At 38.0% G+C, this 26,120-nt stretch overlaps 1 protein-coding gene across 9 annotated transcripts in view; it reads right to left on the bottom strand.

The window, feature by feature from the left end:
• ANK2 (ankyrin 2) overlaps positions 1-26,120 on the bottom strand; it is a 297,111-nt gene that overhangs the window by 180,143 nt on the left and 90,848 nt on the right. For 8 of the 9 annotated variants that reach the window (XM_087724230.1, XM_087724241.1, XM_087724244.1 and 5 more), the window contains exon 1: positions 1,869-2,028. The exons of the other annotated variant lie outside the window; for it this stretch is intronic. In XM_087724230.1, the coding sequence (XP_087580356.1) occupies positions 1,869-1,952 (84 nt within the window). In that variant the 5' untranslated portion in view covers positions 1,953-2,028. Of the gene's footprint in view, positions 1-1,868; positions 2,029-26,120 lie in introns of those variants that run through there. 9 annotated transcript variants of the gene reach the window in all.

The following is a 26,120-nucleotide window of genomic DNA, read 5'->3' as shown; positions in this document are numbered from 1 at the left end:
CATCACACAACATCTGCCTATCCCAGATGCCTGGTGAATAAAAATGCCAAATCTATTCTGAACATCTGGTTGAGTATGTGACCAGTCATGATATATAAATAATTTAGTGTGTATCTTTTGAAATATACCCAGACATTTACATATATAGCTAAGGAATACACTTTGTTAGCACCTTTGAACTGACTGATATTAAAATATCAAGGATAAAGTTGTATGCCTAAAATTATCAGGAATTATAATGAAAAAATACACCTATTTAATATAGTAAATTTCACTTGGATCATTAATAGATATTTTCATTGATATTGGGATTACTAATGTACTTTAAATGTACTTTAAAATAAATTGGATCTTAGTTTTTGTAAAGGGGTAAACCTATAATCTGTAATAAAGTGAGATAATACATTTTGCTTAGGTATGAAAATCAATAATTCTACGGTATACTACAATAATCTTCACTATACAGCAAGGTGGGGTCACCATATCTTTTGCTACTTTTGTTTTCTTCAGTTGGAGTAAAAAGTATTCTTTCTATTATTTATATTTAAATGTCTATTTAAAATTAGGAAGTTGATACATAAGGATGGAAAAATTCATCTTCCCATTTTGAAGGGTTTTGACAAGTTTGTTTTTCTTATATCCTGATGTACTGAATTCCTCTCAAGTTCCTATTTAATCAGAGGTTTATATTTTGGAAATCTGTGTTATAGCATTGTGTAAATTCTACACAAACATGAAACAAGATGTATCATTGATTATTTGCTGTATTTTTCTACTGTGGGTTATATAGTCTACTAGAACTGAGCATCTTCTTCAAGATATAACTATGGAGTTTCATTATAGCTACTCTTGTAGGAAGATATGTGGTGATAGGCAGCATGATATTTGTTCTGAAGTTAATTTGCATTTCTGCATTTTATGTTTACACACCAATAAATGTAATCATGTAGCTGAAGCAGGTTTTTTTAAAAAAACTCAATGTAAGGGCAGATGAAGCAGTGTAAATATTAATTTAATAATACCAGGAACACAATCATACTCAGAAATATATAGAAATCAGTCTCACCAAATATAATGCAATTGCTTCTTAGTAAAAATGCATCTCATAGCCTGAAAATATTTTAATAAATGCACTCTTTCCCATAGATATACTGAAAGCTGGGTGTGGCCATGTATTGTAGTAGCCTACTATCACCAGCATTTAGTTACAGGATTTAAGGGGGGGGGTGGGATTATTTAGCTTTCTGTAGTTTTTTTTACCTGTCTGATTAAACATATTTGAAATAAATCTCAAAAGATAAGAAAATACCTGCTGTCAAATCCAGAAAAAGCAAGGTGACATGCCTAACCATTCATTCACAGTATTATTCTCCATCACAAAGGTATTATCTTCTTAAAAACACAGAGCATGATACCACAAAACTGAGGTTTCAAGGCATAACAATAGTAATTGAAGAAACAGGCAGCAATGTGTTTTTAAAAGCCCTTTTGTTCACTGCAAATTGGGATTAATATTTGTATTGTTCAACATTTAACTACACTCAAAATCTGAGTTTTTAATCAGCAAATTAGCTATTTAAAAGCAATGACAACAAACCACTACTACAGCCTTTACACACCAGAGACTTCTACCCGCCATAATGCCTTTAATGATTACACTGCTGTTACTGCTTTCTTTTTGCAAAATATCACACAGGACCATCCACCAAAAACATAACCATGTTTTAGACAACAGGAAAATCACTAATGGTATGAAAATACAAAGGTTGGAGGGCTGCTGGAGCCTACACCTTCGTTTTTTAAGACTTCAGACCACTCCTACTGCCTGACTCTTCCATCACACATCTTGCTTTTCCCATCTACGTTACCTTCTTGGGTCTTTTCTTCCTGTGATTACTTCCATTATACTTCTCCCCACCATCACTCTTCTGAGCTGCATCCTCATTCATCATTTTGAATCCTTCTTCAGAGCAAAGAGCTGTGCCATTAAACCCTTGCAAACATACAGACTATCAGCAAATATGTCACTTACTGGATAGGAGGAGGGGGTAGAGGGGGAGGGAGGGAGGGAGGAGGAAGGAGGGAGGAGGGAGGGAAGAAGACATGAACATGATGACGTTGCTATGGTAGCAGCTACCACAACTGTTTATCTGACTGCATTGTTAAATCTGATTTATCCAATTAGCATAGGAGCTTGGTTCTCTTACAGTACAAAATGTTTGAATTGAATGTACAGAGTTCAGAATGGGACTGAGAAATAAGTGTGATTACAATAGAGGGAAAGATAGGTGGAGAAATATATAGATAAATATGATAAAACCTCCATACAAATCTGTCACACTACTGAGGTCACTATAGCAACTTCTCTCATTTCTATAAAACAAATTACATGTTTGCTATGTTTTACCCTATTATACCTGTTCAAAATAAATTTTCTACAGTATTATTTCTTTTTGCATGAAATAACTTTTAGTACATGAAATGTGTATTGTATTAGTGGAACTGGTACACTGTAATGGTTTTTTATGATATTAATACATGGCTGGAGTAATTATTTTATTTTGGTTTTTAAGTTCTTTAAATCCCACATTGAGCAATTACAATCTGTGCTTCCTCCAAGATTAAAATAATATAGGAAGCAGATTATTACTCCTAGGTACTAACCAGAAAGCTGGTTAGAAATTTTGAAAGACAGATGCCAAAATAAAAATGGAAGCTGGTTTTGAAGACAGCTTCTCTAGTAACTTCTGCTAGTCCATTCAATAACTGGTCTCTTCTTAAACTTGGTAGTATTTCTCCAGATCCTGGTTACTTCAAGGGGGAAAAAGATAAGCATTCAGAGAAGCAAATACATTGACCCAGTTCTGAATCAGTGCAATCTATCCCAACATGTCAGTCCTTCAAATTAGACCAGATTAGAAGACCAAAATTATGAATATTAGCATTTTGAACTGCATATTAAAGAAAATGATAATAATTAAAATAGTATTTGAAGAAAAATAAATGAGAAAGCACCATAGATATTTCTAAAATTATCTCTAGTTTCTTAATTGGTCTTTTTCCCCATCTACATCCCTATATCTCATAAAAGATGCCATAAAGCATATCTCTGAAATATTTATAGATCTCAGAAAAATTCAAAATAGCTTTGGTTTTTAACAGATGTATTTTTATTTAAAAATTCAGAGATCAATATGTATTAACATTTCTCCAGCAAACAAGATCCTGGTGTAACTCAACACTATTTTTCTGTACTATTTCTTGGGAATTGTCATGTCCCAAGAATCTCATCCATAACATTTTTTTCCATTAGCAACCATTCTTTTCCCCTGGATTTTAAATAATTCTGCTTGGTGAAGAGTTCTGGAAATTTACAATTATTCTGCAAAACTTTAAAATGGAGATTTAACTCTTGTGAAAACTTTCCTTTGAGGGGAGATTACTGAGTGGAGATTATTAGAAGCCAACATTGAGAACATTGAGAAAATGCCAGGAAGGAACTTTTGCAATTGGGTCCATAAGACTGTTGTTGTTGATGATGATGTTGTTACAGTAATATCCTAGGGGACACAATGTCACAAAGGATTAATGATCCTGGAATTGCTAGATAGAAATGGCCTGCATTCTGGCAGTTTGAACCCGGTTCTGTGAAATGGAATGAGCTCCTGCTGCTTGATTCCTAGCTCCTGCCTACCCAGTAATATGAAAGCATGCAATTGTTGTGAATAAATAAATGGGTATCACTTCAGTAGGAAAAATCTGGCTGCATTTGTGTGCGCAGATAGCGGAAGCTGGCATTGAGATTAGCTAGATGCAAGGCATCATAGCATAAGTTGAGGCGAGACTGGCAAAAGAACCCGGAAGAGCCAGCAACCTGAATGCCACTAGATAGTATATGTTCTGACCTAGGCTTCCGAGATAGTACAAAGTACATGCTTAGACCCAGCAAACCTCTTTTTATTTCAATGGATATGAATTATGTTCATTCACAGCCCGTAATGAGTCACAAATAGTTTGTAAAGAGTCCAAATGAAGTCTGCCAAAGTCTTTTGGGATAAGGCTGATAAGCACCCACCTTTATCTCCCTTGAAACGCTGTCGAAGACCTAATTGGCAATTAGCTTTGCAAGGTCACAGGGAGCACAGAGTCAAAACAGAGCTTCAGACTTTAAACCAACCAAAATGAACAAAGTTTCTTCCTGCAAAGGCTCATTTGCCTTTGCTCCTCCTTTATGTCTTATGGGAGGGGCCAATCATCTCCAAGCCTTACTCCCGAGTCGCCCCTTTTGTCTTAACTGTTCTTGCCTTCTGGCAGCTCTGCACATGCACTCACTGGGAACTCAGGCTCCCCTGTTCCTCTGCCTCGCTGATGTCTGACTCTGGAGGCTCCGGAGGCAGCACATAACTCCCAGATGGCCCTGGCCCCCTCTCTGCTTCTGACGCAGAGCCCTCATCTGAGCTTCCCCAGACTCCAGAACTGGCCCATGTTCCTCCCCAACCTCCTCACTGTTTGACTCTTCTGCCAGCTCCGCAAGCCACCGGTGGACCACAACAGTGTAAAACTAGTTCACTCCCTTGCTGCAGCAAAGATAGGCACACAAGCGCTGAACAGAATGAAATAGCACTCTGGGCTGTCAGTATTGCATTGTGTGTCTAGCATGTGTAGATTTTCCTGACATTAATTATAAATAATAATAAGTAATCTCCTGCTATTGCATATAATTGTCAATGTAGGGAACAGTTACCTAGTTCTAGAAGATATTAAGGTATATCAGGAAAAATGTAAATATGAAGCAGGAAACCCCATTGAAATATGCATTTGCAAGAGGGGCAGGGAAGGTAATGAAAACATCCCTTCTCATTTGCAAGAAAACTGCTGGTGGCCCACAGTCATGACAAGACCAACTGAAAAGGCAACTTAAGTTTTCTCTACTGGTTGGAAGAGAAGATCAACTGAATCGTTTATTCTTTTTTCCACTGTCTGAAAGAGAAGATTGTTACCAAGGCAAGTTAGCATTTAATGAAATAACGTACTTTGCAGAATTTATGTCTCATTCCATAGAAGTAAGTAGTCCCATAAGACTTTTCAATATTGACTATTGAAAACAAAGATGGCTTAATAGAAAATAGCAAATACAGAAGGGAGACCATATTATCTATATGTCAGCAGCAGAAAGAGATAGTGTTCCTATCACCACTGTCCCTGGATTAGACTGGAAACATTTCTGAACATTTTCCAGCTTTCTTTATCAGTATTACATAAAACTCACATTACATCATGTTTTGTTCGATAACGTTTAGCCAACTGGTAATAAAAAAAGACCAGGAAATACTACACAATCTTTCATTATCCTGCAGCATGAAGTTTAAAATGGTAAAACAGAAGGTAGATTTCTTTCTATAAATATGTACACACACACACACACACACACACACACCTCTGTATGTGTGGATATAATTTCATTAGGTACTTTATATAAATACAAGATACAAGTAGTCCTTGAGTTACAACCACAATGGAGCCTGCCCATCATGGTCATAACTTATGAAGGCCATAGAGCAAGTCAGTCACATGACAAGCCCATTTTTTTTAAAAAAATGTGGCAGTTGTTAAACAAATCTACAGTTAAGTGAAATGCAAAACTCTCACAAAGAGTGTCATGTGAGATGCTGCCAACAGCCGAAAATGTGGCTTAGTTGCCAAGCACCCAAAGTGCAATCATGTGACCATAGGCGCAAGTTACCTTCAGAACTTCAAATCCAGATCATAAGTGTTTCAAGTAGATCTATTGCAGTGTTTTTCAACCTTGGCAACTTGAAGATGTCCGGACTTCAACTCCCAGAATTCCCCAGCCAGCATTCGCTGGCTGGGGAATTCTGGGAGTTGAAGTCCTGACATCTTCAAGTTGCCAAGGTTGAAAAACACTGATCTATTGGACCTTGCTAAGCGACTGTTCATAAATCAAGGAGCCCCATACATACATATTTAAAAAAAATTATGAAATTTTAAAAAAAGAGAAAAGCAAAAGTGCAAGACAGATAGAAAAATCAAAAAGAAAAAGGTATTTAAAGAGATTTGTTCAAACGGAACAAATTTGCCATTTCTGCGAATTGTATTTTCTTTCAGGATCCACTTCGCCATTGTGGGTATTTCAGTATTTTTCATCTTGGTGCACATTGTAGTTTCAATGAGGTACCATATGAAACACCAACTTTCCATAAGTCTTTTCTAATTGGTCGTCCATAAGTCCAAAAGAATTCAGGTTTCTTAATTACTAGTTTTTAAAATACTTTAGGTCATTGTGTGTTCAAGTTCCACCACACATGGTAAAATGTTCTTTGGTGTTTTTTACATTGTACATTTGCAACACTGATTAAAAATACTTTATACATCATAGATCAGGGGTGTCAAACTCGCATCATAACAGTGATGTCACGTGGCCTATCAGGACTTTTTCCCCCTTTGCTTTTCCCCCCTTTAAGTTCTTTTAAATACATTCTTTCCCATTGTTCCATTTGTGAATTATAACCAAAATTCCTAGCTCTTTTTTATCATACATTCTTTAACTTGTTCTCAACAGAGGTTTGTACATTTTAGCAATCACATTTTGTACAATGTGGCTTAGTTGCCAAGCACCCATTTGTACATAATTCATTTCAAATTTCATCTTATGTTGTTCATTCTAATATTTTTTAAATCTATATTAAATATCTCTCTTAATATGAGAATATATGAGACTAATTGAAAACTAAATCTCCAATTTCTCCACTCATTTGTGTTAAGGATTCTTCCAATTTTGGATTCATAATTTCTTTCAAATTTCTTCAATTCACGGTTCATGTTATCTAGATCTCTCTTAATAATTCAGTCACTGATGCTGCAACTTCTTCCCCAATTCTTCACACATCCCTTGTAAAATTTCTGGCATAATCCATTTTTCTCTTATTTATTTTGTTAATAATTCTCTATTTCCTTTGGCAGCTGCCAAAAAAGCTGATGTAGACCTGAGCTGCATCAACAGTGAGCATCAAGATCACAAAAAGCCATGATCCTGCTTTATACCATTCTAGTGATGGAATACTACAGACAGTTCTGGTCACTACGATACAAAAAAAGATACTGAGACCCTGGAAAGAGTACACAGAGAAGAGCAACAAAGATGACAAAGACTCTGGAGGTGTTCTGACCTAGGCTTCCCAAGAGCATGAAGCAAACTCCTTGTCCTGACAAAAAAAACCTTTTATTAATTTACTGTGAATTCTACCCATTCACATCCAGCGAAGTCTTTCAAGGGAGGATTTGTGGACACAGACCTTATCTGGCTTGGAAAGCTGACAGGCTGATATCTGCAAAACTTGGCAAGGAGTCTCGGAGAGTCACAAACCAATAAAGCGAACTAATTGTCTCCTAAAAACTCCACTCCCCTTTCACTCCTCTTTTATTTCCTCTGGGAGGGGCCATTCATTGTCCACCTGTGGCCTTACTCCCAAGACAAAACCCTGTTCTTTAACTGTTCCCTTTGTCTGGCAACTCTGCACATGCGCACACTGGGAAGAGGCTCCAGCTGTTTGTCTCCCTCACTGATGTCTGACTCTGAAGGCAGCTGATAACTGGCATATGGCCCTGGCCCTCTCTCTGTCTCTGACACAGAGCCCTATCAGAGCCTTTTCCAGATTCCAGAACTGAACCATGTTCCTCCCCAACCTCCTCACTGTATGAATCTGCTGCCAGCTCTGCTGGCCACTGGTGGGCCACAATAGGAGGCTAAATCATATGATGAGTTATTGAGGGAACTAGGTGTATCTAGCCTATCGAAGAGAATGATTAGGGGACATTGATAACTGTCTTCCAATACTAGAGGGGCTGTCACAGAGAAGAGGGGATTGACTTATTCTTCAAAGTATGAAAGGGCAGGACAAAAAAATAATGTGTAGAAGTTCGTTAAAAAGAGGTCCACTTAGAAATAAGGAGAAGTTTCCCTCCTAGGGTTGTGGGTGCTCCATCAATAGATTTTCACAAATAGACTGGACAACCATTAGATGGGATGGTGTAAGGTCTCCTTCCTTGAGCAAGGTTTAGAGTAGAAGACTTCTGAGACTACTTCCAGACCTATCATTCTATTTCTATGTTTTATTTTTTTACCTTAATCTGTCTCCAGAATGAAGTAACACCCATCATGTGGTTTAGTTGGCCTACTGCTTAGAAGATCTCTATAACTTTTTAAGTATTTATAATCCAGAGTGCTTTATAAAATTGAGTTTTGGGTGATTCCATTATCCTTAAAACAAGCTTTGCATGAGACAATGAGCTTGATACTTTTTCATCAGCTACCAGTGCTCCACTTGCATGTTCTCTCTAGATCCTGTTGTTGTTCATAAAGAGATAACTCCCAAAGCACAACTGGGTGATATCTTAGCTTATCTGGATAGAGTTCATTCATCTAGTCCAGTGATGGCTAACCTTTTTGTTGTTGGGTGCCAAAAAATGCAAGCATGCGATAGCGCCTGCACATGTCGGCACCCATAATGGAAAGCGCATCCCCACATACGCATGTGTGCACAATTCTCCCCCGCTCCCTCCCACATGCACTACACTGCTCGCCTCCAAGTTGAGCTTGGTATTTCTTCCAGGGGGCAGGGGAGGCCATTTTTGCTCTCCCCAGGCTCCAGGAAAGCCTCCGGAGCCTGGGGAGGGCAAAAAACAAGCACAACGGGCCTACCAGAAGTTCGTTTCTGAACTTCTAATAGACCCATTGGGCTTGTTTTTTGCCCTCCCCAGGCTCCGGAGGCTTTCTTGAAGCCTAGAGAGGGTGAAAATGGCCCTCCTGAAGGCCGAAAATCAGCTGGCCGGCGCAGACGTGCATGCTGGAACTGACAGCTTGCATGCCAGCAGATATGGCTCTGCGTGCCATCTGTGGCACGGGTGCCAAAGGTTCGCCATCACGGATCTAGGCTCACCACCCAACTATCAATCTTCACCTCAGCATTATCTCTACTTTTTGAATATGTGCTAGTCCTTCACTTTTTCCACTCAGAAGATACACAAGTCACATTTTTTATTACTTCACAATAAATGTAAACTTCTGAATATAAATAAGACCTGCTAGATTTAACAATGTTTATTCTGTGATAAATAACTATAAATTTACAATTTAAAGAATAAATGCATAGCACACACTTACATGAGAAATATCTCCCCAAAATAATATTTTGGATAATGAGTTAGATAATAAATTATATGAAACAATAGTTTTTTTCAGAGCACCTAAAATTTAAACTTCACATACATTTAATGTATATTACTTATCAGTAAGTAAATCTAGATTTTAAGGAAGATTAAATAACAATAACAATAACAATAATAATGTTCAAGAATTTTACAAGATACACCAACAAATTGAAACTTCCTGCAATAACACCAGCAGAACTGCAAAAAATGCACTACTTGGAACATCTTATATTTTAAGAAGGTACTTGGTTGATAACTAGGATGCTGGCAGCAAACTGTATCAACCATTAGCACCAGTCACTGGTATTTGTAATGCATTTTTGAATGTTCAATTGGCTGAGTTTCATGTTTAATATAATAATAATAGGAGACTAACTCCAGATTTTAAGTAAATCTTATTTTTTGTGTGAAGTCCCATTTAGTCATCCATTGAAACTTCCTACAGTGCCCTGGAGTTATACAGTGTCATTTACTGTAGAACACTATTGAATTTTAAATGATAGTGAACTTTCACATTCCTCATAGGTTCATCAGAAATACCTTTGCTATCTGCTTAAAGAAGCTGGGCATTAATTCTGAATCAGGGACAATCACTATTTTCATATTATTAAGCATAGGAAGAAATATAACTGTACACCTGTCTATATATTATCCTAGACCTCAAGTACTATCGAGTTGTAAAAGACAAGACATTATTTACAGTTTGTTTCTATATCTGCTTGATGTTGTAATTTAACATTCCACTTCATACTGTAAGAGAAATACAGTCTGTGTGCAAAATCCTGTTTTCCTGTTTTCCAAGAAAGTGAAACCAAATAGGCTGAAGAAACTATCTTTAAATTCTGACAAATGTCAACTGATTTGGCATGTGAAGTATTATTAGTTTTATATTGAGCAAAACATCAGTCATGGATCTTTATTCCTCGTGTTCTATCCTTTTTGAAAAAGAAAGGGGAAATCAGCATAGCGTTTCTTTTTAGAGCAATAGAAGAATCTAACAAACAAAAAAGTAAACAGGCAACTTAAAGCTAAGAGTATAATTTACATAAGAGGTATACATAGAATATCAATTCTAAAGGAGCCATATGTCATGACAAAGTTGTGCAAACTTTATCAATAGTCACTAAGACCACAGATGGTAGACAAAACTCCTTCCAACAACATAGGCTTGTTTTCCCACAAGTGAGATTTAGAGTAATCAAACTCTTTGCTCCAGGAGGTTGAATTCCGAGGCTGATATTTTATTAGCATACCATACCATACAACTTCCTAATAAATACTTATCCAAACGGGCATAAGTAAAATCATTTGCTACATTCCAGCTTTCATTTAATTTAGGATAAGTCTAGGGGGGAACCCTTCTTCTACATAGCTCCTTCTTATCTATAACCAGTGGTGTATTAACCATTAAGCAGACTAAGCATGCGCTTAGGACACCAGGCCCAAGAGGGCAACCCAAAGATGAGAAAGAAAAAACTCAATGAAGATTTGTACAGTATATACAAAGGAGGGAGGCACCAAGATTTGTCAGTGCTTAGGGTACCAGTGAGCCTTAATCTGCCACTGTCTATTCCCTCCAGAAGTACAGAACCGTCTGCTAAAGTTCCAGCTTTAAGAAATATATATATACATAAGAGTAGTAATTATCAATTTTTTACTCATATCAGCACAAGGGACTACAAACACAAGTGAGGTTTTTAAAGTCCACACTTGGACCAAGTCTCACTAAGGTTTATTGGAACGATTTCCAAAACTAGGACAAAGCACTAAATTATACTAATCACATTTACATTTTATTCTTTTCTTAAAAGCACCTAAAAAGTCTCTCCTGAACTCTTGGGAATTACAAAGATCTCCTGCTCTAATAACTGTCCATCATTCTGCTCTGAGACCTTTGGCCTCGCTCTCCATCATCAGTACCTGACTTTGAAAACATACCTAGTTGATACAACAAGAGGGGAGAATAACATGTAGGGAAAAGCAAAAACCAATAAGCACACAGAGAGCATTGGAAGTAATTAGTTGTAGATGAAAACAGCATTAGTGGGTGTTTGATTCTAAAACAACTGATCCATATCAAGAGTTAATGATGGGGTAACATTTTCATCCACATGCCAGAAAATTCCTAGAGCGATGACAGACAAACGTGACTTCTATAAGCATTCCAATTTTACCCCTATTTTAATTTCCATCCCAAATATATGAAAGAATAAGAGGCCAATAAAAGGTGTTTAAGAAGCCCCCAAATCTATGTGTGGTGGTAATGATTCTGATTGGGGCATAGCAAATATTTGAATTTTGCAGATGAGTCTCTGGGAAAAAGAAAAGTAACAGCCTCCCAAGCTCCTTTGTAGTGGTTAGGAAGCTTTCAGAGATGCCACTTCATATTTGAACATCTATATTGTGTGCTGCCATTACATGATCATAAATCTGTTTTCTAAGGGAATAGTTGGCTTAGTTAACTGCGTTCTGTGAATACAAACAATATCTATTCCAATGAGCCGAAATGAAGAAAGCAATGAAAGGGCAGCCTTGTAGAAAGACTGTCTTCCCTGAAAAATATTGCTTGGCAGCAACTATTGTACTAAGGAGAAACGGGAAGCAGAGGCATTCTAACTTCTGAAAAACTATTTGCTTTCACACTTACTGACCTTTCCATTTGTTTCTTTTCTAAAATTTATACCCTCACCCAATTTGGGCAGCTAACATAAAATCAACATAAATGGCAAAACATGATTAAAATATATGTTAAGGGTCAAAAATAACTATGGCACAAGATCTTTGACTCTAAATGTCTGTAAAAAAGTCAGGTCTTAGTTTCCTTATTAAAAGTAGAAGTGTGTGGGGACCTATGAATTCCAGGATGCATTAAGAGCCATAAAAATTGGGCTTCCAGTGAAAAGACTTGTTATTTTCATCCTTTATCTCCCAAGGGATGAACTCTAAGCATCTCTTCCTGAGCTGATTCATATTCATATTACAAATCTAGGGATAACAAGTTGTAAGCAATGTTTACTCAGGAGCTTCTTAGCGCCTGAGTCAGTTTTGAAGTAAGATGAGAAAACTTCATCCTGAAACCATTACAAAAGAAAAGCTTGGCAAAATGGTTCAATTCTGCCCTACTTTAAAAAAAAAAAAGCCCAGGATGCACTTTTCGGCCAAGCTTACACCAGAAGTGGTATTCAGCCGGTTCTTTTTGGTTTGGGCGAACCGGTAGCGGCAGCTGCAGGACGCTCTGCCCACCCACTCCAATGTAATGTGCGAGCACTGCACATGTGCAGAAGGCAGTGCTCACATTCACAAACCAGTAGGAAAGGGAAGTAAATCCCACCACTGGCTTACACAATGCTCTTTTGGTGAACCTTCCTAAAATATGAAAATTCTGTTGTCAGCTACTGTCAGGGTAAACAAAGTACAATAACACACAGATGGTTCTTCTTTCCAGATCCACCAAAAAATATCACCTTACTCTAGAACAACATAACATTATTGGCTAGGCAAGGACCTCTTCTTTTCTTAGCAATTTATTTAAAAATAAAAATAAAACTATTTCTAAAACCTGGGAAGATCTCAAGCTGCAACTGTGAGTAAAAAAATAAAATCTGGTTTAGAAAAGACAATAATGGGATTGGAAAGAATGGCATGTTCTCAGACACTGTTAGAACATTCTGAATGCTCTCTTTGCCAACAAAAGCTTCTTTTATGGGGAAGTAGGGAAAAAAGCCTTTTATTCTCTAGACTTTGATGGAATCACAGCAGGGCAAGGGCACTGAGAAAACAAGCATTTGCTACACTGGTCAAATGGCTGTGAACTTAAGAGTTCCTTGAAGTGCTTTATCTGCATTCATTCATGATTACATGGTGTTGTGGAGACTTCTAATAAAGGTTCATTTGAGATGAAGAAAAGCAAAGGTCTTTCTGTTAAAAGTTATTTAGGATTCTGGTCACATGGGTTGTCAGTTGCTCCTACCAGGGTGGCAGCATATCTGGCACCAAGGTACGTAAGGAGGGAAATGTTACGAGGAACAGAGTAAAATGCACATTTTATTTGTGCAAACACGTGCATGTAATATTCACAAATGTATCTTCGCTAGGCATGTGGTGGCTATTAAGTCAAGTGCCATGCCACCTATAGGGCCCTTTTGTTGAGCTCAGTTTCACTCTTTGATCTCATTCCAAAATGCCCACATGCATACTGTGGCTCTCATACACTGGGGGAAACAATGCCTTTACCAGTCAACAATGGGGTAGCCCCAGGGACAGATGTCTTCCTCTTTCACTATATTCCAGCCTCTCTCATGTAGAATTTTCTGAAGACAATACTAGAGACATCTAACTTGACAAGTTCCATCCTCACCAGTTTAGATTCAAACACAAAAACAAATTGAGATGGCAGAGCATAGTCATTCATTTCAATGCTTCAAGGTACCCAATGGTGAGACCCAAATCCAGCATTTCCAAATACTTTTTAAAGACAACAACACTAAGATATTTGTTGCAGCAAAAAGACAATGACACAGAAACCAACTCTAATGAAAATAGGAGGGGGAGAGGAGGAGGAGGAGGAGGAGGAGGAGGAGGAGGAGGAGGAGGAGGAGGAGGAGGAGGAGGAGGAGGATTATTTCAGGGATCACACTTTCTTTCATCAGATGTGCAACACTAAATATATAGATATAAATTTACAGTCCTCAACTTACCATCATTCATTTAACAATGGGTCAAAATTACAATGGCCTTGGAAAAAGTAACTTAGGACCTGGCTTGCCCTTATGATCATTGCACCACCCTCTACATTCACATGATCACAATTCATGTGCTTGGCAACTGGCTTGCATTTATGACTGGTTGCAGTCTCTTAAAGTCATGTGATCCCAAAAGAAAAGCCCATTGGGGAAGCTGGATTTCCTTATCAACCTTCTAATTTGCTTAAAGGTTATTGTAAAAATTGTCAGATTCAACTTGACTTGATTTATGACCACAAGGATTTATGATGGAAATTTCAGTCCCAGTTGAAATTTTTATGTTGAGGACTACTTTATATGTACCCTCAATAGAGAGATAAGGTGATGGTGATAAACAAAGGAATATTTACAGTTTTCCTTCAAAATGTTAAAATACAAGTCAGAGTTATCTGTGGAAGCATCAAACATCCAATATTCATGGCTTTGACTCATCCTAGGGTAACAGCCATGGATGATGAGCAGGACCAATCAGACACTAAAATGCTATTATTCAAAAATCAGTGAAGGGTGTTTTCAAGCTCATGGACATTCTATAACACACCAAAGAAACTTAAAAAGGAGCTTTTAAAAAGTTCTCCAATGTACATTCACTAAACTGGAATTCACTGGCAAATATCACAAGAAAACCTGAAAAAGAATAAAAAAGTGGTCTCCAATGACCAAAACATGGTCACCAACAATGGACTACTGGTCCGTGAGAAAATGTTGGTGGTCTGCAGAAAAATTATTTGCATTTTTATATTGCACTAAATACTATTTTTTTTTAAAAAAATCATACTAGTGGTCGGCATGATTTAGAATTATGAATTTGAAAGTTACAAACTTTGAAAGTTACAAACCTAGCCGAGATGGCTAAAATATCGGCATATCTTAAAGATTATTCAAATGAGAGATATAAACGAGACTGGAAAAAATGGATTGACTATACACAAAACAAATACGGGACTAAGAAATTCCAGATTGCCTATACTTAAGATCAGGAATAATCTAAACTGTTCAAAGTCAGTGCAACAGGAAGAAGCTGAGTTCAATGTAGAGATGTTATTAACTTCCTTTTTTTATTTCTTTTGTCTTAATATATTTTAGACTGTGTTTGTTAAAAATCTATACCGTGTACGGGCTCTGGGAAGTCGGGGGGAAGGGAGGTGGGGTGCTAGGGGGGAGGGGGGGAAGGGGGATATATAGTATGTGTTAGATTTCAATGTAATGCGATTGCACATGTATACTGTTGCTCTTTAATTTCACTGTAAAAATAGGACAAGCTGAATATATTGACATATAGTAGAAATACACCAAAGGGAGGAGTAGCGGGATAGAAGAAAGAGGGGTAGAGAGGGTGGGAGAGAGGATTGGGGGGAGGGTGAGAAGGAAGGGAGGGAGTGGACTGGGAGAGAGGAGTGGTAGAGGGGGAGGGGAAGTAGGGTAGAGGGGAATGGTGAAGGGAAGATGGAAAGTTGGAGGGAGGTGAAAGAAAGAGGTGTATGGAGGGTCGAAGAGGTATATTGGGTTTCTGTTTTTTGAGGGTATTGTTGTTGACAAGAGGAATTGCTGTGTTTATTGTTTAATGTTGTATGGCCCCGGTTATGCACAGTATATATGTGACTGTATGAAAATGAAAAATGGAAAATAAAAATACATTTTATACAAATAAAAAATAAAAAAAAGAATTATGAATTTAGTGGTCACTAATGTCCAAAAGGTTGGTGACCCCTGGTGTAAAAAGAGGTTGTGGAAATTAACAACTGACTATGTAGTCGGTACCCCCTTGGGTTCCTCTTTCATAGAATGTGCTCCCTATACAAAGTTTATGGAGAAGACTGCACATCTTTGCTCTATAGAAAGTTCTAGGAAAGTTGCCAAATTTGAGAATGGCGGTGGAATATGCTGTGTCTGAGTTTTCTCTAAGACTAAAAATACCAGCTAATTGTATACTTTTTCCCTAAAAGACTTTAGCAAGTTTTTCTTTCTATCAAACTTTTGGGTTTATCTATACAATAGTCCTTGGAAGCTCATATTTGAAGAAGTGCAGCTATTCTGGATTTGCTACATTGGCTACAATAACACTTCCGTTAAAGAGTGCTGTAAGTTCTTCTATGGCTGTGATGGTGAATCTATGGCATGCATGCCCAAAGTGGCAGGCGAAGCCATGTTGCCCGGCACGCACAGCCTTGCCTGTTTGTCTTCCAGGTTTCTGGCACGCATGCATGCACGACAATCAGCTATCCTTCACGTGCATAGCGGTGCTGAAAACCGGTCTGCGCATGCCAGCTGATTGTCGAGTGTGCATGCATGCCAGAACCTGGAAGTTCAGCTTTCCCATACCGTGATCCCTTCATACGCACGGCAGCGTTGAAAACCAGCCTGTGCATGTGTGCCGGCCAGCTGATCGTCAGGCGCACATGCCCGCTAGAACCCAGAAATTCAGCTTTTCTGGAGCACAACCACTATGAGCGTGCACGCACTTGACATTTCCACATGTCAGGGTCACCATCACTGTTCTACGACGTGCCTCTCAATTGAGATGAGATGTTTCAATGGCCCTTTGATCCCGTCAATGATTATAGGCTAAGTATTATGGTTGGTTGCACAGTCAGCGAGATGTTTAGACTGGATCTGGTATTTTTATCCACCTATCATGTTCCTCTGAAGACTCTGGAATAGGCAGGTGTTGGTGGTATTAATAACAGTAGTATTGTGTTGTTTGTGGTCTGGCTATTTCTACTGTTGTTTTTAGATACATTAACTTGATAAATTCACTGCTTTAAATTGTTCAGATTAGGGCAATTATACATTATGGGAAAGAAAGAAATTAAACAGATTTGTAAGGCGACATATAGAACACTATCTGATGCAATACAAAGTACATATCTATTATTTGCTTTTGCAGAGTCACTTGTTCTTTTCCTCTCATAATTATTGTAAACTCTTGGAGCATATTTTTCAGCCAGGAATTTTAGCAATTTGAAAGCCTTTATCACCTACCCATAATCTCTCCCTGACAAATAGTTCGTGAAAAATTAGTTTTGCTAGTGGACTGTGATTACTCTGAGTGGAGTTATGCTGTCTTTTCTTTTTATCTGTCAACAATCATAGTCACCCTTTTCTTCAAGAAGAATGCACTCTTCATAGACAAATGCAAAAATAAATGTTACTAGCTGTGAATTTTTCAAGCATGACAAAAATTAACCAATTAGCACATCAAAATTATGTGAGCAAGACCGATGTAAGGCTTTTCTATTCTATATGACCCTACAATTATTTTCGCCTGAGTAATTTGTCTTGTTACTTATGACAAGCCACAAAGCTTCTCCAATTTAAAATATGCACTGTAGCCTCCCTGGAGAGTCCATTAGGGCACAGAGATCTACCTTCAAATGTTACTGGAAGGTTATTAAGACTGATGGATGCTGTAGATGTGGTACAACAAAGAAGCAATCAGCAGAGATTCAACGTCTTATATGACAAGGAGATCCTCATAGCATGTGATTTCAGCAGAAAATGCATAAGCTGAGATAACAAAAATAACTGCAAAATCTTTGTTGCAACTTAAAAATAATGAATGGTTTTCTGTTTAAAGTTTTATACTGTTATTTCTATTACAAGCAGGTAATATACACAGCTCATGGGGAGGCTAGCTAGTTTGCAAATAAATGTTCTTGTGATAAACATTTTTACTTTCAAAGAACCAAATTAAATATCCTAACTTAAAATTGAAGCTATAAATAAATACAATGCTTTGCAGTCAAATACATTTTTCAATTATGACATTGCGCCATTTCAAAATGCTTCTCATCTATTTCCTCATTTTTAACTGTTGTGGCAATACAGGCTTTAGTCATTGTTTAGATACTTGATAAGATTTCTGGGAACATCATCATATGTATACTACAGCTATATATGTATATAGCTATAGCATTACCGTGTTTCCCTGAAAATAAGACAGGGTCTTACTTTCTTTTGCCCCACGAAATATGACCTTGGGCTTATTATAGGGGGGGGGCTTATTATTTTCTGGGGCAGATGAGAAGCGAGGAACGCCTCTTACTTTTCCAGGTCCGTTGTGTTCCTCACCCTTTCGTCCAATGAATCCCCTTGTAAAAAAACCTCGCGAGTTGAACTCATGAACTCATTTTTTACAAGGGGATTCATTGGACAAAAGGGTGAGGAACGCAACAGACCTGGAAAGGTAAGAGGCGCACCTCGACTCTCCCCCCCAGCTGCCACCCCTCACTAAAGGGGCGGTGGGGAAGGGAACCAGGCAGGCTGCCTATACCATTAGGGTGAGGTGGGCGGTGTTTTTTTTTGTGCGAGAAGGAACAGGCAGGAGGGGTGAACGCATTGCTGGCCTGCTGCTCTCTTTGCGGTGGGCTCTCGGTGAGCCGAGGTGGGGCAGTGGTTAGGGTGCAGTACTGCAGGCCACTTCAGCTGACTGCTATCTGCAGTTCAGCGGTTCTAATCTCACCGGCTCAAGGTTGACTCAGCCTTCCATCCTTTCCGAGGTGGGTGAAATGAGGACCCAGATTGTGGGGGCGATATGCTGACTCTGTAAACCGCTTAGAGAGGCCTGAAAGCCCTATGAAGCGGTATATAAGTCTAACTGCTATTGCTATTGCTATTATGCAGGTGGGAAGGGTGGAAGCACTTTGATTCTCCTGCCACTGTTTTTGTGGTGGGCTTTTTTTGCGCAGGAGGGAAAGGCGGGAGGTGGAAGCACTTTGCTTCACCTGCCGCTGTTTTTGCAGCGGGCCCTCTTTTTGCCCCGCAAACTGTACCAGTAGGTGATACAATGGTAATGGCGGGGACCAGTTGCACATGCACTTAAATAGTTGGGGCGGGCTTATTTTGGGGGAAGGGCTTATTATGGCGCATACTCTGAAAAGCCTGATTGGGCTTATTAGCAGGGCATGTCTTATTTTCAGGGAAACACGGTAAGATATTAATTTAGTGAATCAATTGTTTCCTTTCATCAATAGATCTATATTCAGCAATCTCTGTTTGAATATCTCTATAGTAAAAAAAGTTTTTTGAACAATATTTGAATGCTTACTTTCATTTAAGTTAAATATTCTTGATCCTTCATTGACCAATTCTTGATCAATAGTATAACATTTCATCTTCTATGTAACATCAATGGGGTAGGTGAAGCAGTACCCTGTCTCACTATAAAACTGATTCTGGGGAGCACAATGGCTTACATGGTTAGGTATGACAATCTGCAAGCCCCTATTTAAGAACCTGCTGTGTGGTCCAGCTCCTGCCAATCTACTAGTTCGAAAGCATGCAAACAAGAGTAGATAAATAGGTATCACTTCAGTGGACTCATTAACTGGGACATGAATGGCGTCCTCACTTGGGCATCTCCCGGGCAACAGTGATTCACCAGGTAGTCCTTTCAACCTGGAAGTACCATATTGATTCTTATGTTACCAAATTTAAAGTCTCATTTTTTTCAAAATTTATAATATATACCAATACATATTATTATAACTAATACTCTAGAAAAGAATATACTAAAATGAAGAACTGCACACAAATGGATAAGATATTCTGTTATGCTACAGCAACATATTTTGTTTGGTTTTCATATCTAACATGATTGTTTTTTTAAAAAAATTATTTCTTGCCAGTTAGTTCTAGTTTTTGTAGATGCATTTGATTTTGTTATTAACAGATTTTATCAAAAAGTGAAAAGTGCAAATATTATTTCCCTTATGGAAATGGAATCCAGGTTCTAATGGTGATTATTCAGTATTGATTTTTTTCCATCCAATTACTTAAAAGTATTTGTTTTTTATATTTAAAATACATAGAATGATTATTGATATTATTGGTATCAATTAATTAAAATCAATCAACAGTTAAAATAGTTGGTGTTATCTTTGTTTCTTCAAGTGTTTCTTCTCGTGTATTATTTCCTTAAACTTTATTGTTAAATCCTAGCTTTGATCTATAATGGTTGAACTGTCTTAAACTTAAACCAAAAAGGGGGGAAGTGAGTTTTTAATTGTTTCTTTTATTTCTCTTTGGACCATACTAAATACGCAATGAAGATAGCGCCTGGTAACTAGAATACTAAAGACTTCAGACAAAAGTGAATGGAAGGTTGTTTACTATTAAGGATTGCACTTTCTCAATGAAAATGAAACAAAATCTTGAGAAGGAGGAGTCACGTCGCAATGTCACAACATGCAGTCTCGATACTCCAAGACCGCCATTGACACTTTTGCCGTTGCACGGTCCATTGAGATGTAAACTGTCCCGTAGAGATGGTGATCAGAAAGACAAAGCTTTGCTGGTCTCAGGGGCATCGCAAAGTCCCTGATCGACCCAAGGGAAGTGCTTCAAACCGGCGGGAAACAAGCAGCCCCCAGGCTAATGAAACCAGAATGCTCCGGAAGGAAGTGAAAAGAGAAAGTGAGTCCATCTGGCGAGGTATTTTTTCTATTTTGCTAAAGACTGCCCAAAGAAATTTTTCTTTAAAGCCAAATTAGATCCCTAAGCAAAAGAACTGAGCCGCGAAAATAACCCTAATTGGATTGCTGTTGAAAGTTTATTTTTCTTTGTTAGGATTCTTTGTGGATTGAAGTGCTCGCAACGTTTTTCAGTTCTCCTCTTAAAGTGAACGGATTGGTTTTTTTTCTTCTGCTTTTGTTGCTTTATTTTTTGACTGCTGGATTAAAACCTTCCTTCTTATTTTAACAATTCTTCCTATTACTTGTTATTAAATCTCACTAAAAGAAATCTAAAGAACTTTGTTTCCTATAAGCCAGAGATAAATATTAGAAGGTGAAAAATTAGCACACCGCCACTTGGAGGTCAGAGGCTGGGGTTTTTGAAACAACGTATCTCTTTTCTTTCCTTATTTGACTTCACTAACTTTGTAGCTGAAGGGTTTGCAACTTGTTTACAGAAACTGATAAAGAGCCAAGGGCATGAATTGTTTTTACAGGTGCCTCTGATAACTATTTTGGCAGGGGAAAGAAAGGGGGGAAACAGAACCTTTCTCCTTTGAAGAGCATAAAAGAACTTGTGTTCAAGTCAATCTAAAATAAAAAATAAAAGAGGCCTGGAAGGCTAGAGTGGCACTGGCTAATAGGTTTTTTTTCTTTTTTTTCTTTCTTGTGTTTTGGAAACATGGATCAATATTCAGATGAGGAAATCTTAAAATTCCAAAATATCTTGGCTGGAATTCAAAATCTATTGGAAGGATATGGGAGAATTGAGAAGAAGTTGGAAAGACTAGTCTTCCTCACAGCAAAAGATGATGCGGATGGAGTCCCAAAAATTAAATGGGAGAATGAAGATATAGAAGATAAAGATAAGACAATAGATGAATTTATTAATGGAGCAAATGTGGGTGAAAGTGGAAAGAAGGGAAATGGAAAAGGGAATTTGATGAATTGGAGCTCTACCCCAGATTCCAGGACACAGAAGAAAAAAAATACTAATGTTGATAGACATAAGAAGAGAATTTTTTTCAGAAGCAAGATTGACAACAAAAGACAAGCTAATTTTAGTAGCAACTGGTGAGCAACGAGATTTTCTGAGAGACCCTTCAAGCAACAGTGCGGAGAGAAGTCTATAAAAACCTTATAAAGGAGATTAAAAGAAGACTGACACCACAATTGGCAAGAGAGGTAAGATTGTTTTGTTACTGGAAAGACAATGAAAGTTGATAATAAAAAAATAGTTGATTTTGGTGATTAATAAGTAGGAATTTTGTAACTCTTAGATTGTTTTAGATTGTTATCAAATGTTTATTCGCTAACAATTAATTAACCATAATAATAGTAATGAAATGATAATAGATACAGCGTAATGATATATACATGTATTGTAATCTAGTAAAAGAAATTTGGATATAAATTGCAAACTGTGACTTGGGAAAAAGACCTATACATTTTATTAACAATTTTTTATTTAGATCTTGTTATAAAGGTGTAAGGTTTTTTTGGGGGGGGGCTCTGATGAGACTATATGGGGCATAAATAGTAAGTGATTTTTAGCCAATTATAATAACAACAAGGAAATGTTAATGGTAATTGTTTAACAATATATACATGCTATGGTATGGGCAAAAGTAACTTGGATATAAATTCTAAACAGTGAATTGGGAAAAAAGGGGGGAATTTAGAAACTTTATTAATTGACTTTTATTTAAAAGATGTTATAAAGGTGTAATGTTATTCGAGGATTTTTTGAAATAACTGATGAATGCCATTATGTGGTTGTGTCTTTAAGTATGAATAATTTGAGGTAAAAGCATGTTCAAATAATTGTAGTCAAATGAGTATTGTGGTACATTAATAGTAAGATATACAAAGATTTTTGATTTAAAGTGTATAATCTAATATGAACTATAAGTAATGACGGTGGAAGAAATGCACGAAAGTTATCTGTAACCAATCGACACGCTTTCTACAAGATGTAATGAAGGATGATTCTTTTTTTGTTTTTGTTCAATTAAAATTAAAAAAAATTAAAAAGTAAAAGAAAATGAAACAAAATCTTGAGAATAAAGGACGGCAATAGGCGACTTGTTTAATTGAGAGGATCTGAAGTGCATCCTCTATCTTACTAGTGAAGCAGATACTAACAGGGATAAGTGATTCCTTAAATCACCAGATACCATAGGTTAATCATTTTAAAAATAAAGGTTTCAATTCAAATAATTTATTGGTAATTATATGGATAAGATAGGGTTATTTTGAAACAAAAATGTAATAAAATAAATTTTAATTTACTTGTAATATTATTCAAGGCAATTGTCATGGCCCCCGTCAGAGCCTGAGATCATGAAGGAGGATGAGCTGGAGTTGAGGGAAGTTGAGGGAGAGGAGCAGGATGAGGTAGCCCAGGTTTCCTTGGGCTTGGGACAGGTTGCCAGCAGGGAAGGACGAGGAAAGGATGACCAAGAAAGGGAGAAAGAAAGGACAGGCAGTGGAGATGAGGACAGAGCGTAAGCAATGAGCAAGGACCGCTCCCTCTTGATCTTCAAGCATGGAGAGTGGAGAGGAGGTGGGAACAGCGCAGACCAACCCAACGATTCAGGAGGAGAGTGCCTCACCTCTCTTCACAAAGCACACCTGGGGTCTGAGACTTAAGGAGATGCTATGGGGATGAGCGCTTGTCAGGAACAAGCACTGAATTCGTGGACTTTTGTGTGCCATTGCTGACATCCGGAGTTCACTTAACTTCTTGCATTATTGCCTTGTTCCTTTGCTTCGTTGGACTCATTGCCTTGTTCCCTTGCCTCACTGGACTTCTTGCCTTGAAGCCATTGTGCTAACAGCATTTTGCTGGACTACTCGCAGCCAGAAGCTGCTGGAGGTGTTTGTGTGTGTGTGTGAGCGCTTTGCTCCAGGACTTGCCATAAATGGAGGGCATTTTGGGGAAAGGTGGAGCAATAAAGGGACTTTTGAACTATCAGCTGACTGTGTTGCCTCCATGCCTGGCCCCGGTCATCACAGCAATATCCTAACTGATGCATTAAGAAATAAAACTACACTTATATCATACTTCTCTCATTACGTTTCACCCACGTAACACCTATCCTCCGCGAGCTGCACTGGCTGCCTGTTGATCTCCGAGTGCGCTTCAAGGTGCTACTTGTCACCTACAAAGCCCTGCATGGTATTGGATCTGGGTACTTGAGAGACCGCCTACTGCCAATTACCTCCACTAGGCCGATACGATCCCATAGATTAGGCCTCCTCCGAATTCCATCAGCCAGCCAATGTCGGCTGGCAACTACCCAGAGGAGAGCCTTCTCGGTGGCTGCTCCGACCCTCTGGAACGAACTCCCCATGGAGATTCGTACCCTCACCACCCTCCAGGCCTTCCGCGTAGCCCTTAAGTCCTGGCTGTCCCGACAGGCCTGGGGCTAAAGATTTTAACCCCACTCGAATTGTATGACTGTTGTGTTTTTAATGATGTATTGTTTTCTCATGTTTGTGACTTGTTTGTCCTCCCTCCCCTTGAGTTGTGAGCCGCCCTGAGTCCCCCCAGGGAAAAGGGCGGCATACAAATAAAGCATCTCAATCTCTCTCAATCTCTCAATTATTATAAATATAAATGTCATTTAAATATTAAAATACTGCATATGAAACTACAAATATATGTTGAACAATTAAGACATAACAGAAATGTATACTTAATTTGTTGGATTTAAATTTTCTACCTTGGTTGAAGGTATCCAGTTGTATCCAACTCTAAAGGCAGTGCTCATCTCCATTTCTTAGCCAAGGGAACGTTCTCCAAAGACATTTTCTGTGGTCATGTGGCCAGCATGACTATACACCAAGGTACACAAAATGCTGTTACCGTCCCACTGAAGTGGTATCTATTTATCTACTTTGCATGTTTTTGAACAGATAGGTAGGCAAGAGCATGGTGCTCAGGTCTCAAATCTGGCTATCAGCTTTCCAGCTGACATTTTTTGTGTCTTTACCACTGCGCCATCGCATCCCCTTGGTTACCTCACTGCAAAATCTCAATATTGAATATTTTTGTTGTGATTCAAGTTGCTTGTGTAGCAAGTGCAAAGCAATGTATTGGTTGCCATGGTTAATGCATACTTCTGAAATTAATCAGAAATGTATTTCGTAGATTCTCTCTTCCCCACCCGAAGTATTTTATGGAACAAAATGTGGGATTCTGAGTCTGATCGGTATTTTCAGATCATCAGGTGAGAGAAGCAATGTGACTCACATTTTAAAAAATAAGTTTGATAAAATGGTGGCAGGAGTTTATTTAATTATAGAAAAAGAGTCAAGATCCACTGTTTTAAAATGAAAAGAATGCCCAAGACAGTCACATCTGTCTTTACTTCTGAAGTTATAGCACTGTATCTAAGCCTGTATTTATTTTCTTAGGACAGGAATGTAACTATTCTAGGACAGCTTGAAAGACTACACTATAAGAAAGTATTGGGTCCAAGTGGCTTTCAATCAAGAGCTCTTAAAAAGACTCTTAAGTCCTTAAAAGGACTTACCTCTCACATACCAAAGGACTAGAAGATTAGCAATGTAACATCAATTTTCAAAAAGGGGCCCAGAAATTACAGGACAGTCAGTTTAACAGGATTTCCTCAGAGGTAGCTTGCTCCTGGTTTGGCGCATTTCAGCCGAACCAGTAGTGGAGTTCAGGCCTGAGTCGCAGAACCAGAAGAGACACAGGCCTGCCACGCCCCTGAACTGATTACCGTTGGACTGCCGCCATTTTGGTTTTTAGTGACTGCATGTGTGCAGTTCACTGTAAATTGTTCTGTGCATACGCGAAGAACAATTTACATTGAACAGCACAAGGGTTGCAAACTGGTAGTAAAACCGGCAGCAACCCACCCCTGGGTTTCCTGCCTGAGCTGCTTGAATAGAAAACCTCCAAGGTCCCTTCCAACTTTGTTATTCTATTCCATTCCATTCTATCTACATTTGTTAGTAGAAATAATATCAAAGAAAAAATTATGAACATTGAGAAAAAGGCATCACTAGCTTTGATTAGAAAAAAGACACTAATTAATTTTAATGCTGATTGGAAATCCCATCTGGACTTTCTGCATGAAATAGGAAAAAATGAAATTATTATGTATGGACTTTATTATTAGAAAAAGTAATATATAATAAAAACAATGAAAGTCATATTGTAACTGAAGAGGTCAATTTAAATTCATACTTAGTTTTAAAAGAAAACTGGAAGTCATTTCTTTGTGTTTCTTTTTCCTTTCTTTCCTTAATGTGTTTTTGGCTTCATTTTCTTTTTTTCATTCTCCCCCCCCACCCCACCCCCATTCCTATTTTAATTATTAATTTCTGTTAGCTTTTATCTTTCTAGTAATCTAATAAAACTATCATAAAAGAGGAAAGGCCTTCAAGTGAAGAAGTCAGCATGAATTCTGCAAATGTAAGTCCGGCTTTCACCAGTCTTTTATTTCAGTTTATGAACAGAAATGTGATTGGAGGTGACCCTGTCAGCACTGTAAATTTTTATTTTTTTAAAAAGCCCTTGGCATAATTCCCAATCGCAGGCTTATGAGTAAATTAAATAGTCACAGGATAAAAGGATAACATCTTTTTTTTTTATTACTAGCTGGTTTATGGCAATTCTCTCAAGAAGCAGAGTCCATCAAGAATCTTTGTTGGGACCAATCTT

Source organism: Thamnophis sirtalis, unplaced genomic scaffold, assembly GCF_051295495.1.
Source record: "Thamnophis sirtalis isolate CommonGarterSnake01/CBP01778 unplaced genomic scaffold, rThaSir2_p1.2 scaffold_10, whole genome shotgun sequence".
Classification (NCBI taxonomy): Eukaryota; Metazoa; Chordata; class Lepidosauria; order Squamata; family Natricidae; genus Thamnophis; species Thamnophis sirtalis.
The sequence above is the reverse complement of the archived record's forward strand: the minus strand, read 5'-3'. Positions and strand labels throughout refer to the sequence as shown.